The sequence below is a fragment of the Coturnix japonica genome, chromosome 2, assembly GCF_001577835.2.
Source record: "Coturnix japonica isolate 7356 chromosome 2, Coturnix japonica 2.1, whole genome shotgun sequence".
Classification (NCBI taxonomy): Eukaryota; Metazoa; Chordata; class Aves; order Galliformes; family Phasianidae; genus Coturnix; species Coturnix japonica.
In genome coordinates this window covers 82,747,820-82,764,630 of record NC_029517.1, presented here as the reverse complement: position 1 = coordinate 82,764,630, position 16,811 = coordinate 82,747,820, and the positions used below count along the sequence as shown (strand labels likewise).

Here is a 16,811-nt window from a genome sequence, read left to right as displayed (position 1 = left end):
ATCTGACACCAAGTGCCAGGATTGCCTCTGCTCCTTGCCAAACAGCATCCTTGCTGTGTTACGCAGCTCTCTGGACTTGATGCTGTTTCTTTGGCCATCTCCACATGCAGATGGGCTTTGTGAGGGTGCCCATGTCCAGATCTGCGTGGCTCCACATTGCTACAGCTCTAGTGGCTGCACGAGGTCTGTCCTTGGCCTGCAGAGCTGCGTTTCACAGCCTCACAGGGCCTCACCCAGTTGGAAAGGCCTCTGGTCCTTGGTTGCCTGCTTCCATCAAAGGCAGGACAATTCTTGGTGAATATCATTAAAGGAAGTTAAATAACAGCCCAGGTATCTCTGCTATCCAGCCTGATGGTGATTCCTGCCACCATCAATTAACTCCTACCACCATACACATTTTTTACTTCTTTCCACACCAACTTTTATTTTTATCATTTGAAAATGAGGTGGTTTCTGCCTTTATTTTTAATGAAGTGTGGTTGTAAAATGTTCAGTTCTCATTGGCAACCTCTGCAGCTCCCCAGTCAAATGTTGCATCTCAGCATCTCTGGGATGAATCAGCTAAGACAAACATGTCAAGGATGGGGAGGATGGTGGAAAAGCACATTCAGGAGTTCTCAAATCTTCATCAGCTTAGCTGATATTTTATCGAAGACACATCTAAGTTAAAGAATCAGCTTGGATTTCTTGTTAAATCAACCTCTAAGGACACTGAGTTTTCTTTTAAGAGTATGTAAGGAGATGGAAGGAAGTGAGACACAGTGTTCTCACTGCAAAGAAACAAAGGAAGAGAAACTGTGTGAATGTTGGAAATCATTTCTAAAAATAGTCATATTGCACTTTTCTGTAAGGCAGTAACTGTGCTGTTTAAAATGAGAGCAAATCAAACATACTTGAAACTGAAAACTGAAGTCTTTGTTTGATGTTTCTTCTTTTGCAGGCTTTATCATCCTTTCGGATTGTTTTTCCCTCCTCACAACACTGAGCTGTTTCAGCCTTGCCTGAATTCTTTCCACTCCGTTATCAACCAACCCTCTTTTTGCACAAGCTTTCCCAGACGCTGTCCCAACACTATCAGCGTTGTTTGTGCACGAGCAATGAGTGGATGAGAAGCCCCATCTGCTGCTCCCACCTTCCTCAAAGTGCAGCACAACTGCTACCTAATTTCTTGTTTGAGTGTTTGGTGCTCTCTGCTGCTCTGGAGGACTGCGTAAGTATCTCCTTGCATTCATTTTCTGAACTTTGCCATTGTTTAATGCTTAACTCTTAAAAAAAAAAACACAACAAAACCCATCACTCTTGTGGTGTTCCATAAACTTTAATTGAAGACTGTCTATGAAAAACCTCCCAGTTATCTCACTTATCCCTAGAATGTTTTGCTTGCTGAATGAGATTTTTTTTCCTTCCACAGGGCTTTGGTTCCCTTCTTCCATTTTCTTTAGTGATTAGAAGCTAATAAAACACAACTTGATGATGTATATCTCTTGTCTGCATCTCTTCCAGGTCATTTGTGTGTAGCATAGAAAGAGGAAGATAACCTCACCACACTATATCTCCCCATTTAAAAGCCCCCTGTGATACTTTGTGTAATATTAAAAGAACTGCATTTCTCTGAGTGACCCAAAGCTGCCAAAAATATATACTCATTTATTTTTTTGTTACAGTGAAAATGCATGCAAGATGGAATACGTGAACAGAAAGAGGGAAAACTATGGGTGATGGAGAAATCAATACTTATTTGTTGTATGGATGTGGTTACTTTAATAACCATATTGTAACCTGAGTTCTGACCTTCCTTGTTCAAGTGCAACATACCCAAAAGGTACTTTTTGGGGGTATCAGAAAGTAGAAAAACGTGTTTTGTTTTAGAGAATAAGGTTAAACGAGGATGCATTCATTGCAAGTACTTACCATGTCAAGGTCTAGAAACAGCAAACGAGAAAGAATGAGTGAAATGCATGTGAAACTGAGGCATCAAGGAGGTTTTGTGACAAATGAAAGTAACCTGCTCCCGGTTCAAGCGAGGCAGTGCAAAATCATGAACCAATCAATCAGCCCAAATAACCTCTGTATCCATCCAGGCAGCACCATGGAAAGTGTCAAGTTTTAACCTTTGTCAGTAAACCCTGTTCATCAGGGAAGAGCCACCACCACCCCCGGTAGAGATTCCCAATCTTGTCTTCTCTTTGCATCTGGGAAGTGCTGCTGGTGGTATGTGTGATCACACTTGCTCTCTGTAAAATGGACTTCAGTTGCCAAATTTTTGCAGCCGTTTGCACAACCCAAGGCTGAAAGAAATAGCCAGACTGAGCTTTGGGATGCCTGTTGAGAAACTCCTGTTATTAAGCCATCCCTACTGAAGATCCATTCAAAGCTGTCTATAAATAACTTTACCTACCAAACTCCAAATCCTCATTCTCCACCTCATTTTTGTTGCTAAATCCTAGAAGCTCGTCTCCTCTTAAATGTGCTGAATGTTTTCATGCTTGCTTGAAAAATCCCTTTTGTTTTATGCCAAGTTGTTGCTTTCTCTGGTAGACGATGGTAATACGTGAAGGGGATGGTTGGTTAGGTCCACCTGCTAGAGGCAAGGTTTGTCTTCTCATAGAGGAAACGCTGTGGGAAGAATGTAGTTCTTTCTTTGATCATCACATGATTATTTCTTATGATGGGTTGATGGCAGGACTAGATGATCCTAGTGGTCTTTTCAGACCTTAATGATTTTATGATATTTTCCTTCAAATGTTATCATATAAATTATATCCTACACTTAATATCTCCATCCTAAAATTGCCCTAGGTTTGGATTTTTCTCGGCTCAATCAACAGGTGACCTGTGTAGTTGTGCTTTGCAGCTCTCACGTATTGCAGTACTGGCATTGGGTCTCTTGCAATACCAGTGTTCCCAGTGTCAGCAGGAATGAGGAACTGGATAGTGGTGATTACATCCAGTGTCACAAAGCTTCTCAAATGTTTACTTCAAAGAATGGCACATTTGCACAAATTGTGTCACAGGCAACGTGGAAGGAGCTTTGTTTGAAAGGAAAACTTAGAAAATGGTGCCCAGACTTCATACATTCAGGATCTCTATGTCCAGTCTTCAAGATCTGTTCTTCACCAAGTTTCTAGCTGGCTGAGGCAGTGTTTCAGAGATGGTTTTCAAAGCTGTTTTGTCTGGTTTGGCTCTACAGGAATGAATCTGCAGCTTTTACAGGTAAATGTGCTTTGACAAATGGACAAAGAACTCCCTGTTTAAAAACAGGTCTTGCAGGCTTTTAGGTCAGTACTGAAACCACAGAAGCAGATTTTACTTACCGTTGCCTTGGAGGTTTGCTTTCTCTTGTTTGATTTTAAAGATAAAGATTCCAAACCTCTTGAAGTAATTAAGTTCTAGGAGATGAACTCACTGAAAGTCCTGACTGGGTTTATATTGTCTGGTTACCCTAGAAAAAAATAGAGGGTTGTTTTAATTTAATTTAATTTAATTTAATTTTATTTTATTTTATTTTATTTTAATTTTTTTTTGTTTGTTTGTTTTGTTTGTTTCTTTTGCTGGTTTGAAGTGTCATTGCAGTAACAGTGTGGTGGTGAATGGAGTTGAATCCAGCTGGCGACCGGTCATGACTGGTGTTCCCCAGGGGTCAGTGGTTGGGCCTGTCCTCTTCAGTATCTTTATTGATGACCTGGATGAGGGCATTGAGTGCACCCTCAGAAAGTTTGCAGATGACACCAAGTTGGCTGGAAGTGTCAATCAGCCTGGGGGTAGCGAGGCCTTAAAGAGGAATCTGGGTAGGCTGGAGAGCTGGGCTGAAGCCAATGGGATGTGGTTCAACAAGACCAAATGCTGAGTCCTGCACTTCGGCTGCAACAACCCCAGGCGGTGCTATAGACTTGGGGCAGAGTGGCTGGAAGACTGCGTAGAGGAAATGGACCTGGGCGTATTGATTGATGCTGGGCTGAACATGAGCAGACAGTGTGCTCAGGTGGTCAAGAAGGCCAGCCGCATCCTGGCTTGCATCAGAAACAGTGCTGCCAGCAGGAGGGGAGAGGTGATTGTTCCCCTGTACTCGGCACTGGTGAGGCCGCACCTCGAGTACTGTGTTCAGTTTTGGGCCCCTCACTGCAAGAAAGATATTGAGGCCCTGGAACATGTTCAGAGGAGGGCTACAAAGCTGGTGAGGGGTCTGGAGCACAGGCTGTATGATGAGAGGCTGAAGGAGTTGGGAATGTTCAGCCTGGAGAAGAGGAGGCTCAGGGGAGACCTTATTGCTCTCTACAACTTCCTGAAGGGAGGCTGTAGTGAGCTGGGGGTCGGCCTCTTCTCTCGTGTCATTAGTGACAGGACCAGAGGGAATGGCTTCAAGCTGTGGCAGGGGAGATTCAGGCTGGACATTAGGAGGTATTACTTCTCAGAAAGGATGGTCAGGCAGTGGAATGGACTGCCCAGAGAGGTGGTGGAGTCACCGACCCTGGGGGTGTTCAAGGAGCGATTGGATGTTGTGTTGAGGGACATGGATTAGTGGGAGCTATTGGTAATAGGTGAACGGTTGGACTGGATGATCTTTTAAGTCTTTCCCAACCTCAGTGATTCTATGATTCTTTGAACAGTGGCCGTGTCTGTTGCTGGGAACATACCAGGCTTCTTGGTGCTGCAGTCCCTTAGCTGACTGTTGTCCTCCAAATGGGGTAACCCCAGCTCTTCTTTCCACTCTCCTACTCCCCTTCCTTTCTTTATCTCTTCTTGTTCTCCACACATTTCCTATTCTCTATCAGAAAAAAAAGACCATACTTGAAATTATTGTTATTGCTTATAGATAATCATTTTATGATGCATCAGAGTTAGGGAATTATGGCTGGACCTGCATAGAGTCAGTGTGTTGGGTCCTGACCTCAGGATCCATCCCATTGCACAGCCCAACATAGCAGGCATTCTGAATTTAGCCTCACTCTATAAATTACTTGCTTAACACCTATTCAAGAAACTATAGTAAGAACTTCAAGGGAACAAGAAAAGAAAACAGCAGAAAGAAAGAATTTTAAAAATTATGATTTTAAATCATCATGCACCTCAGGAAAAACAAGATACAGAGAAGTGTGTAAGTACTAAATGAATTCTGCACTTACTGAGTGCTGCTGCTGTTGTTCACCTACAGCAGCTATTAGTTATCTGTGCTGGGGTTACTTCTTATTCACGTGAAAAACAGAGCGTGTGTCAGGGAATCCATTTTCATCCCTTTCTGGAAATGAAGAAAAGGAAAGATGACTCCCCTGGGCAGCTGCCCTGTGCTGGTGTTTGTAAGCCTTCCCCTGCAGCTGCCTTTGCAGAATGTACAATGTGAAGCTGTGCATTGAAAACTGATGCAGAGAGAATTTATTTGGAAAATACTTCCCCTGATTTCCTTACACAGCAGAAATTGCAAAGCTATTTACTCTTTGGTCATTTTTTCCACTATATATATATAATTTTCATTTGGAAGATTGATTATGAATGCAGATTTTATGCAATAAAATAACTCAGGTGTCCTTTCTCCTGGTTTGGAGGACTTAAATAAAGTTCAGTATTCTGCAGTTGTCTGTGGTTTATAGCACAGAAAAGAAGTGTGTGTTACAGGATGTCTCTAATGTTTGATTCTAACTTTCAGTTTCAGATTGTGCCCAGCTCAGCCTTGTGCTGCTCTTTAAGGCAGGAATGTCCTCCTCCTGCCTTTCAGCTCTGGAGACTGAGATCTTCCACTACATTGATGCACATCAAAGTGACTTCATTGAGGTAGGGATTATATTGCTGGGAAACAGTTGAAGGGCAGTACTAATGTATTGGATGCTCATGTTCCAAGAAAGACAATCCTGGCTCTTGGCAAATCTTAATCAGTTGGAAAACACACTGCTTCTATCATAGTGCTGATATTCATATCCAAAGGTCAATCACCACAGATTCCTGAGTTTTAGATCAACCAGCTTGTTGAGCTGTTCTTCTCTCCCTGTGTAGAATCTCAAGGAATGGGTGGCAGTGGAAAGTGATTCTGTGCAACCAGACCTGAGGAAAGAAGTGATACAAATGATGTCATTGGCAGCAGCCAGGCTTGCAGCTTTGGGAGCCACTGTTAATTCAGTGAGCCTGGGGTCACAGCAGGTGCATGTCTGTTTCTTGTATTTAAAATGTCATATTTGTGCATATGTCATGTTTTACCAATTAACTATAGTACTAAAGGAAAAGGAAAAAGGTCTGAATTTTTCCAGGGTTTATTTTAACTTCCTTCTTGATAATTTACAACAGTTAATGCATTGGCTCTTTATCAAAGTCTCCATATGAGGAAGTAACTTTTACAAGGAAAATGTTACCAGAAATGGGACCTTAAGCATCATCTTTGGTTTCTGGGGGGCTTAATGTTTCTTGGAAAACAACAGGTGTGAGTGGGCCTCTGAGAAAATTTATCTCCAGTTTACTCATCTCATTGAGAATGTGGCTCTTTCCTGCCCCAAACTGCTGGGCTTCTGTGCTCAGAGGAATTCCAAACTCATATGCTACCAGGCAATGTCATTTACTAGTCATAATGAATGCATTCACAAATAAAACCTGAGCACATGGCATGCAATTATGGTTGCCGAGATATGTATCAACAGCCTGAGTCAATAACAGCAGGGAATGGATTACATGTTGTTGAAGCAGAGACTGGAGGCGCATCTCTCTATTTAGGGCCTTCTATTGCTGGACAAGCAGCAGCTACGTTTTAGTATTCAACAGATTAATACATATCAATTCTACTGGTGAATTCAAGGAGGAATGCACATTCTTTTACTTCTAATTTCTCACCCCTGTGAGATACCCAGCCTCTCCTTGCCAACGTGGTAATCTGTTCTGCATAGCTGTGAATTATAAGAGTAGTTTGGAGCCACAACCTGTTTTCAAAACAATAATGTGACAATAACATCACAAGATTTGTGTTTGTCAACACAGCATACAGTCAACTTACTCTCCTCCAGTACTATTACTAGTTAAGAGTCCATTTACCGCAATAAAATGTTAGAGAAGCTCCATAAAGTCCCAGCATAAGACAAAGCAAAAAAGTCTTAATCTCTAAGTAGGCTAGATTTGGATTCAAAGTCAGATTTAAGAACTTGATCAAATCAACTGAGTATGCAGAATTATATGCAACGAGTTCTCCAGTTCTTATAACATTTGCAAGTTTTCAAAGTGGTTTGTTTGTTTGTTTGTTTGTTTTCCCCATGTTGCTTTTATAATGTTGATCTACAGTTGCTGAATGGCCAGCACCTTCCACTGCCACCTGTCATTCTTGGGGAACTTGGCAAGGATCCCCAAAACCTCACAATCTGTTTCTACGGCCACGTGGATGTGCAGCCTGCCAAAAAGGAAGATGGCTGGAAAACTGATCCTTACATATTGACTGAAATCAATGGTGTGTACCCAACTGTAATTGTTCTGTTATTATTTGAGACGTGACTCTGAGATTTCCAGCAGGAGGATGTTCCCTGTATTGTTAACTACAGCACAAGGACTTCTCCCATGGAATCTGATGGGACAAATCCAGCAACTTGATACCATGCTGTGACTGGTGAGACTTAACACTGACTGCTTGATAATCGATGTGGAAAAGCCACTTGATGCTAATAGCACTTTACAGTGTTTATTAGAAAGTCCATTTCTGCTTTAAGATTCTTGTTGGGTTGTTGAGTCAGCCACTGCTCTCCCTTACTCTTCTTGTTCCTGCCTCATAATCCTTTAGCACCTTCTGCCACGATGGCAGCTAGGAGCATTTTATAGAACTGTAGAATCTTCTGAGCAGTTGGAAGAGACCCTTAAAGGTCCTCTAGGACTTTCACTGCTGTACATGAAGGCAAAATCTGTCCCATGTACCTATATTGCTGATGGTTAAAAAATTATTTTGCAACTTTATTTGTAGTTTGCACTTCTGCAGCAGTGCTGATCTGTGCTCTTTTGCTGCTTCTCGCCTAGGCAGAAACTGCATCATGTACAAACTCTTCAGTTGTGTCTAAAGGGAACAAAGAGCTCCTTTAAATCTGAGTGGAAATAAAAACCAAACAAAAAAGTTTCTCGGAAAGGGTAGTCAGGCACTGGAATGCACTGCCCAGGGAGGTGGTGGAGTCACCGACCATGGGAGTGTTCAAGAAACGTTTGGATGTTGTGTTGAGGGATATGATTTAGCTGGGAAGTATCGGTAATGGTTGAACTAGATGATCTTCTAGGTCTTTTCCAACCTTGATGATTCTGTGATTCTGTGAAACCCAAAGCAGCATGTAGCAGAAACCACTGTACGAAGAGAATAAAATTAAAAACATCACAACAAAAAACAACATACCAAACAACCACACAGCAATGAAATCCTGATTCTGTTGATACCTCGCTTGACATGCTGGTACAGCTTTCTGTGGCAATAGGAATTTGCAGATTGCATTGATGTGACTAAATAAGTTTAAAATTGCTTGAGTTGTATTTATTTATTTATTTATTTTCTAATTTAAGGAAATCTCTATGGGCGTGGAGCAACAGATAATAAAGGACCTGTGTTGGCTTGGATAAATGCAGTGGAAACATTCAGAGCCTTGAAAATAGTAGGTACTGGTGAGGACTTGGTTATTGGTATAGTGTCTCTCTGGAGGAATGTATTTACCTCCTTGTGACTTAGATGATGTATCTCAGTCCCAACAGCGCACGTCTATCTTGAAATACTATCTTATTTCCAATGCCACTGACAGTGCATTTATCCCACTGCACTATGAATGTGTACTCGACTATTTCTGTTTTCAGTAGTCTGTAAGCAATGTAAAAATGGTCTTGCTGTCATTGTCCTGCAGGAGACAGTGTTGAAAGCTTTTATCATACTGCTAATAGCTATGATGTCATATTTAATAAACAAAAACAAATCCTTATCATTACACCTTCTCCTAGAAAGCATGACAGACCGTCCTGAGTGGTTTGTTTCTAAATTTCTGTGGTTGTTTGATGAGCCATTGGTGAACATATCTGTTGCACAAGTTAATTTAGTTCTAAGCATTCGCTTCTGAGCTTAATCTGAGAATTGAATCAAACCAGAACTCATCCTTACAGCCTATAATCAGAAAATGAATTGAAGTGGCAAACTGAGATCACGCTTATTTCTGCTATATTTCTCTACTGAATATATACTGCAAGTCAGTTTGCTTTTTCTTTTTAGATTCCTCTTTATTTTTGTAAGTGCTTGTTCCTTATCCAAACTTCTCTGGTGTTCATTCAGGCTATGCCAGTAAACTTCAAGTTTGTTATTGAAGGCATGGAGGAAGCAGGATCTTTGGGGCTGGAGAAGCTTCTTGAAGAAGAAAAACACGGCTTTTTCTCAGACGTTGATTATGTTGTGATTTCGGACAACCTCTGGCTCAGCAAGAAGAAGCCTGCCCTTATATATGGGACTCGGGGCAATGCCTGCTTCTCTGTGGAGGTAAGAGATGAGGGTTTGTGTGAAGTGGGCCCCTGCCAGTGAATAGCAATGTATCTGAGATCAGATCTGCCTCTGAATGAAGAGAGAGGCTGAGAGTGAGTTGAGTATTTATGAACACAACTCTTCCTTTCATGCTCTTCATTGCTTGTGCAGACTTCCCTCCTTATTTCAGTTGTTAACCTTATTTACTTTCATTAATTTATCTTCAGTCATCATTTCTCCACTCTCTCCTATCCCATTACTCTCCTTTTCCTGTTCCAGCTGTTCCTGATCGCCCCATCCTCACATCAACCCCCTTCTCCTGCAGCATCATTCCTACACCACCACCCCTCCAAACCTATTCCTCCTGCTGCTCTTGCCCTTCTGCAGCAGCTATTGCTAAATGCAACATCACTGCCTAAAGGCATTCAGTTTAGTTGGATCTCTGAGCTTAAAAGCAGTGCAAAATCTTAATAACCATTGACAGAAACAAATAATGGTGCACTGCATTATATTTAGCAGCCAACAGGAGCTACTCTGAAGTGAAGAGAAATTCCACATCTGGAAACTTTGAGCATAAAAGAATTCAGAGAGAAGATAAAAGAACTGGAGAACTACAGAAAAATCTGCATTAACCTTTATGTTTGAAAAAAAATTTGGTTTTAACAAAACAAACAAACAAACAAAAACTCCTCAGGAGTTTTTATTCCATTTATGTAAGTCCTGGTTAAGAAAAATGATGACATTAAAACATCAAAAATGATCTTTGCCTGCTTCCAGACAGTTGGCTGTAATGAGGTTTAGAGAAGAATAAACAAGTTTATTGCAGGAATATATCTTACAATAAACCTGAGCGTGAAATTGTGTCTGGAAAAATAACCCATTTAATAAACCAAATGTCTTTCTCTGGTCTAAAGTTGTGTGATTCAAGAGACCTCTGAATTCTTATTTTCAACAATCAACAATTCAATTCAAACTTGGACATATATCTTATAAAGGCACAACAAGTTAGGTTATTTCTTGCCTTTGTGATGAAGATTTTTGCACTTATTCTACAATGCTAGAAACTGCAATATGCAAGTGTTTTGCTTATGCTGTATTTAATGTTACTAAAACAAAGGAGGGAATCAAGGATTGTTGCTTTCAAATACCTGTAAGTAGTTGAGACAGCTGAGTTTCTCCTTCCATTGGTTAACAACAAAGGCTTATCTTCTCTTTACCAGAATCAGATTGTTCCTGAGACATTTCCCATTTTATGAATAGAAACGTAATAGTTTTCTATTTGTTTGTGGCATCATTTGAAAAAGCTGAAGCTGCCAATTTCTGAGGAAAACAAATACTTGCAAAAGAATGAGGTAGGGACTATTGATAAGGAAGCTGTGTTTTTGGCACAGGTGGAAGGTGGTGACAAGGATCTTCACTCTGGAACTTTTGGAGGCATCATTCACGAGCCGCTGACGGACCTGATAGCTCTGCTGGGTAATTACATGCACCATGACTCAGGAGTAGCTGGGAAACAGTAACTAGCAGTCAACCTAATAAAGATCAGTGCCACGTTTAATTGACCTGCGTAGGACAAGTCCAAACAAACCATGATTCCTAGGTTTCCAAAGCTCAGCATAGCTGTGGTGAGAGCACCTGAGGAAGGGAATGTCCCTGGTAAGAGCAGACATGTGCCTGCTATTTTTTCAGTCTAATAGTCATCTGTTAGTCGAGGATGGATAAGGATGGTGGTCAACCTGAATATGTACACAGAGAGCAGCACCCAGTCTTCTAATGCTGCTTTGTTTCTCAGTGGGATGATGCTCTCATGTCTGCAGCTGGGCTGACCCACTACACACTACAAACAAACAACAGCTCAATGCTTTTCTTAGTAAACAGGAAAAAACATTGTTAGGTGAGGCAACTTGATGGATGTTACAGTAGTTGTTTGCTGGGGTTATTCATTTTGTTAACTCAGAAGAGTCAAGTAAAAGGGAAGAAAGCATTGCAATTGCCAAGTAGAAGAAATAAGTCCTACTTTTACTGATACCTTCATTTTCTTTTGTAGACAGCCTTGTAGATCCCACAGGTCATATTCAGATCCCTGGAATCTATGATGCTGTTGCTGCTCTGACAGATGAGGAGAAGAAATTGCATGGATCCATTGAATATGATGTAGAAGAACACAAAAATAATAGTGGAGTGAAAAAACTCCTCTACAGCACCAAGGTAAGTATAACTGCATAGCGGAAAGAATTTAAATACACATTCATAGTGTTCATGGATAATGCCAAACTAAAAATATACACATTTTCAGTCAATGGCAAACTCAAAATAAAGGAGCACAGAGCACCAAAAAGTAAATAAAATAATCTCTGGAAAATGAAAGATTTTTGGTAAAGCAACCCAAAATATGAAAAATCAATGAAATCAGTTCTACCAATTGTGAATGGCTCCAGTGTCATCCCTTCTGTTTTTTATCTCATTTCTTTGAAGGAAGAAATACTTCTACACCTGTGGCATTATCCTTCTCTCTCTATTCATGGGATTGAAGGAGCTTTTCATGAACCCGGAATTAAAACAGTAATTCCAGCAAAAGTCATAGGGAAATTCTCAATCCGCCAAGTCCCCAACATGGATCTTTCAGATGTGAAACAACAGGTAAGAAGCTAAAGCCACTTTAAAATGTGTAAGCTAAGACCTCATAGCACCTCACATCTTTACAATCTCTGTAGTAAACTGAATGAATGTTTCTTGCATTTAGCTGTTTGCAAGGGTAGTTTCAAGAAGGTGAAAGATTCTAGATGGAAGGTGTTTACCCTGCAGGTGGTGGACCATTTGGAGAATGTATTTGCCAAGAGGAACAGTCCAAACAAACTGAAGGTGTCCATGCCCCTGGGTGCCAAACCCTGGGTCGCTGATGTTAATGATCCACTATATAAAGCAGCAAAAAAGGCCATAAGAACAGGTATGTCTCTTTCTGTTTTTGATATATCTGCAAGTCTGCAGGGGAAGATGTTCTCATCCACAAAGAAAAAGGACTCCACATTCAGTGCTATACTCACCTTAATGAACCTCACTGATTTTGACAGAACAACTCAGCCACAGAGCCCTTCATGTCTTGCTGAGTTGGTTTGCAAATGTTAGGAGCAGCCGAAAAAATCTTGTTTAGTTTGTTTATGTACTCATACAGAGATGGAACAGAAAAGTGAAGCTGATTCATTAAATCAGTTGACTGTGTTCTCAAAACAGTTTCTACTCAAGCTCTTCATGTTTGAGCAGAATATAGGTATTTGGTAGCAGAAGAAAGCACTTTTTATTTCAGTTAAGAATTAATTCATTCTTTGTGTGTGTTTCAGTTTTTGGAGAAGATCCAGATTTTATTCGGGATGGTTCAACAATTCCTATTGCCAGAACTTTTCAGACTATAACGCAGAAAACGGTGATAATGATTCCGATTGGAGCAGCTGATGATGGGGAACACTCCCAGAATGAGAAAATAAGCAGGTTTCTTTCATTTGTTCATTTACGCTGTTAGAGAAAGCAAGGACAAAGTTCCTTGGCACCTATATATAACACTGATGGTTGGGAAGCTTTGCTCTCCAATGGACAGTTCCTAACTGTTGTCTCCAGAAAACCTATTGCTCTGCAATGCAGAAAGCAAAATTCCAAATTCATTACATGCTGCTATGTGTGTTTTTCATGACATATCTACTCAGTCTTTAAATATATCAGAGTGGCAACTGCCTTTGCCATGCCAGTCAATCTTGTCTCTGGTCTGGATGATGATGACGTAGGGCAGTACTGTTCCCTCACGGCATCTATTTTGAAGTAATACAGTTGGATGTACTCAGTCACCACTTTCACCACAGGCACAAATGAGGACTTAGAACACAAAATTTTCTCAGCCTTGGAGAGGTGGTTTGCCTCATACCACTCTTCTAAACCAGAATAATCGCTGATACAAGATAGAGTTAAGGAGCTGACTGAGCAATTTTGCTCATTAAACTTCTCACTAATAAATTGGTATTTTTTATAATACTGAGAATTCCTTTTTTGGTTCTTTTTGGTGGGCAATCTCACAGATTTCTCTAGGATATTCAAAACTAGCACTAGGCCACTAACTGAACAGCTGTTTAGCCTCACAGGACTTTATTCTCTTTCTTTCCTCATTCACAGACGCAACTACATTGAAGGAATAAAAGTGTTTGCAGCCTTTTTCCTGGAGATATCAAAGCTACGTGGGCAGTTGCATGAAACTTCCAAACCAAGGACCAACAAATGATAGACCTTCATGACCAAATTATTTAAGCACATTATATTTCTTGCACTTCATATCCTCCTTATGTGGAAAAACACAAAATTTACATGTTCGATGGGACTGAACATGAGGAAAAATAAATACTACTCTATTTTTTTGGCATATCACTAAATAACATGCATTTGTTATTCAGTCAATATAATGAACTTAAACCCTGATGCTATGAAACAGTTTCACAAAACACACTCTACTGTGTAGGAATGAATTATATTTCAAAATTCAGAGCAAAGGGAATGTTGACACTTATTTTATTCAATCTACTTCATTTCTCTTTTATAGTATGCTGGTGTTTATGCCACATACTTTGTATTTCAGTTTCTGAATTCATGCAATTCACACTGCTTGTTTCCTCCTATTTATATACGGAACCTCACTATGGACCTTTACGAATAGACTGTTATGCTAACCTTGACCATATCCTTTGCAGAAGGCTTTAAATAGGAAGAGCAATATGGTTAGTCTGGTGAATTTGATTCAAAGACTTGCCTGTGAACATTTATTTCTGAGAATAACTGTTGAGGTCAACAGAGCTGTTACAGTGAATAAATATATAAATCCTGTTTTTTCCCCGCTTAGTTCAAATTTCTTCTTCTAGTGATGTGAGCTCACTATTAAGAAATCATGTTTTGAATGATCTTATTAAGTGGCTGCTTTGCTGATTAAACCTGCCCAGCCAAGAAGAAAACAACTTTGTGGGCATGTACAACAGCATCCAAGTCATGGCTGTCCAACCTTTTGGCTTGCCTGAGCCCCACTGAGTGAATAGGAATTGTCTTGGGTCATGTATACGTAGGTTACTCCAAAAGTAATGCCTCCTATTTATTTCCACGGGAGCTGCCAACAGCTACCAAGAGCACAATAGCACTATTTGATAGAGAAAATTCTCAGCTACAAAACAGTATTTTTCAACATAGTAACCACCATCAGCTCTGCACTTCCAGCCAGTGATGAACAAGGGCCTGCATGCCTGGCTCATAAAAATCTGCACCACTGGAAGTGACACACTGTTGCTACTGCTGAAACTTTCCACCTCACTGTGTTCATATCCACTGTTGGGTCTTCATAATGGCGATGAATGGTGTTCCTCAGGGATTGGTGTTGGAACCAGTGCTGTTTAACGTCCACCTGCACTACAGCATCCAGTTCTGGGGTCTACAACTTAAGAAGGACATTGAGCTGGTTGCAGCAGTTCCAGGGGCAGTCCATGAAAATGATGAGAGGGCTGGAGAACCTCTCTGATGGGGACAGGCTGAGAGAGTGAGGGCTTTTCAGCCTGGAGAAGACTCTGAGGGGACCTTGTAGTGGCCTTTCAGTACCTGAAGGGGGCCTACAGGAAAGATGGAGAGCTTTTTATAAGGGTATGTAATGACAGGAAGAGGAGGAATGGCTTTAAACTGGAAGAGGGTAGATTTAGACTAGATATCAGGAAGAAATTATTTACTGTGAGGGTGGTGGAACACTGGAACAGGTTGCCCAGAAAGGCTGTGAATGCCCCACCCTGGAGGTGTTAAAGGCCAAGCTGGATAGGGCTTTGAAGCAGCCTGGTCTAGTGAGAGGTGTCCCTGCCTGTGGCAGGGAGTTGAAAACAGATGTTCTTAAAGGTTCCTTCCAACCCAAACCATTCAGTGATTTTATGAAATTTTCGAGAGTCTAGTAAAGAGACATGGTCAGACTTCTGAGTTGAATATTTGAGTGCAACTCTACATGTTCCATTTACAAATTTCCAGGTAATATATCAACTGAAAATGGTGTTTTAAACATAAATTAATGATTTGTTTGTTTATTTATTTATTTATTTTCCAATCTTGAATCCTATTTTCAAAATCCTTCATCAAAAGTGAAAATACAGCTGTATATTCCTTACTGTTCAGGGCACTGTGTTTAGCCATCACTTGAGCTGGCACTGCACAGAACTACCCTCTCCATGCCCTGCTTTCAGTCAACACAGCATTAATAGCACGCTGACAGTTTGGCTGTTGCTGAGCAACAGGTGCATGCCCAGAGCCACTCCTTAGGGAATAGCATTGGTTAGCGGGCAGGCCACAGGTTGGACATACTTGACTGGATGCCTAATATTACTGGGGATGTCCTGAGAGTTGCCCAAAGGATGGCAGACACAAGCAAAACTCTATGTGAACATGGCTAAGGGAGTGGCACCCTGCAGCATCTCTGGAAACACCAGGTGCTTACATGGATGGTCTGCTTGTGTCCCTGGTGTGTTGTGCCAAGACTTTCCTCCTACAGATTGTGCAGGTAAGATGAGTTTGAGGGGATCATGTCAAGAGTGTGACTCTGTTTCCCTACTGCTTATTACTTTAAAAAAGAAATTGGGACCATGTAAATGTTCATTTTAAATTAGTGGGTTTAATTTCAAGCTAGGTGTGAAAGATTGTTTTTTTCTTTCTATTTTGTTTTTCTTTAGATATTAGGCAAGCAGAGTTTGTCTCAAAAGGCAAGAGTAAAAAATGACACAGTCATCTAAAATCACAGAGAATGAGTGAAATAATAGGCTGCTGATGACAGGAGCCGAAGGCACAGGGAGATAAGCAGACTCCTGAGATGCAGAACTAATCAGGTCACCATCTGCTCTGACACTGGAAGATTAAGGTGGCTCATGTTGCTGTGTTTACTTTTTTCAGCAACTTTTCTCCCAAGAAGCTTAACTTTGACTCCCACCAGTCATTCTACTCAGAACAGGGCATTTGGCTTGTTTGGAAAATGTTACAAAATGCCTTGCTCATTAAGGGTGGTCATAGTCCACATTTGAGCAGAGAAGGTTGTGCAGCTATCCCCGAACTGGTGACACAGGAGCCCATGCCAAAGCAGCCAGTGTTAGCAAGGAGCCAGAGTCCCCTGGTTCCTGCTGTAAGCTTCCACCTGCAAGCAAAATACTGAGTCATGAGCACAACATTCTCATTTTGGTCTCCTTGTCTCATCTTCACTTTGCTCACTGCTACAGTGTCTACATGGGCAAAGCTTGCACATGTGTCTCGCTCCAATTTAGGAGTGAGGCATAGGTTCTTTTGATAATGTTATGCCCGGCGTGAGATTAAGAAGAAGAGCATTCAAATGTTGATC

General features: G+C 41.0%; 1 protein-coding gene across 1 annotated transcript; it reads left to right on the top strand.

The window, feature by feature from the left end:
• Positions 1 to 1,851: 1,851 nt before the first annotated feature.
• CNDP1 (carnosine dipeptidase 1) lies at positions 1,852 to 14,297 on the top strand. The gene is given in 13 exon segments (XM_032442612.1): positions 1,852 to 3,126; positions 3,128 to 3,213; positions 5,642 to 5,766; positions 5,986 to 6,129; positions 7,252 to 7,414; positions 8,500 to 8,588; positions 9,251 to 9,451; positions 10,825 to 10,909; positions 11,481 to 11,641; positions 11,909 to 12,073; positions 12,239 to 12,380; positions 12,772 to 12,919; positions 13,592 to 14,297. Coding segments are annotated over 13 exon segments (1,686 nt in total). The 5' UTR covers positions 1,852 to 3,055; the 3' UTR covers positions 13,698 to 14,297.
• Positions 14,298 to 16,811: the final 2,514 nt, after the last annotated feature.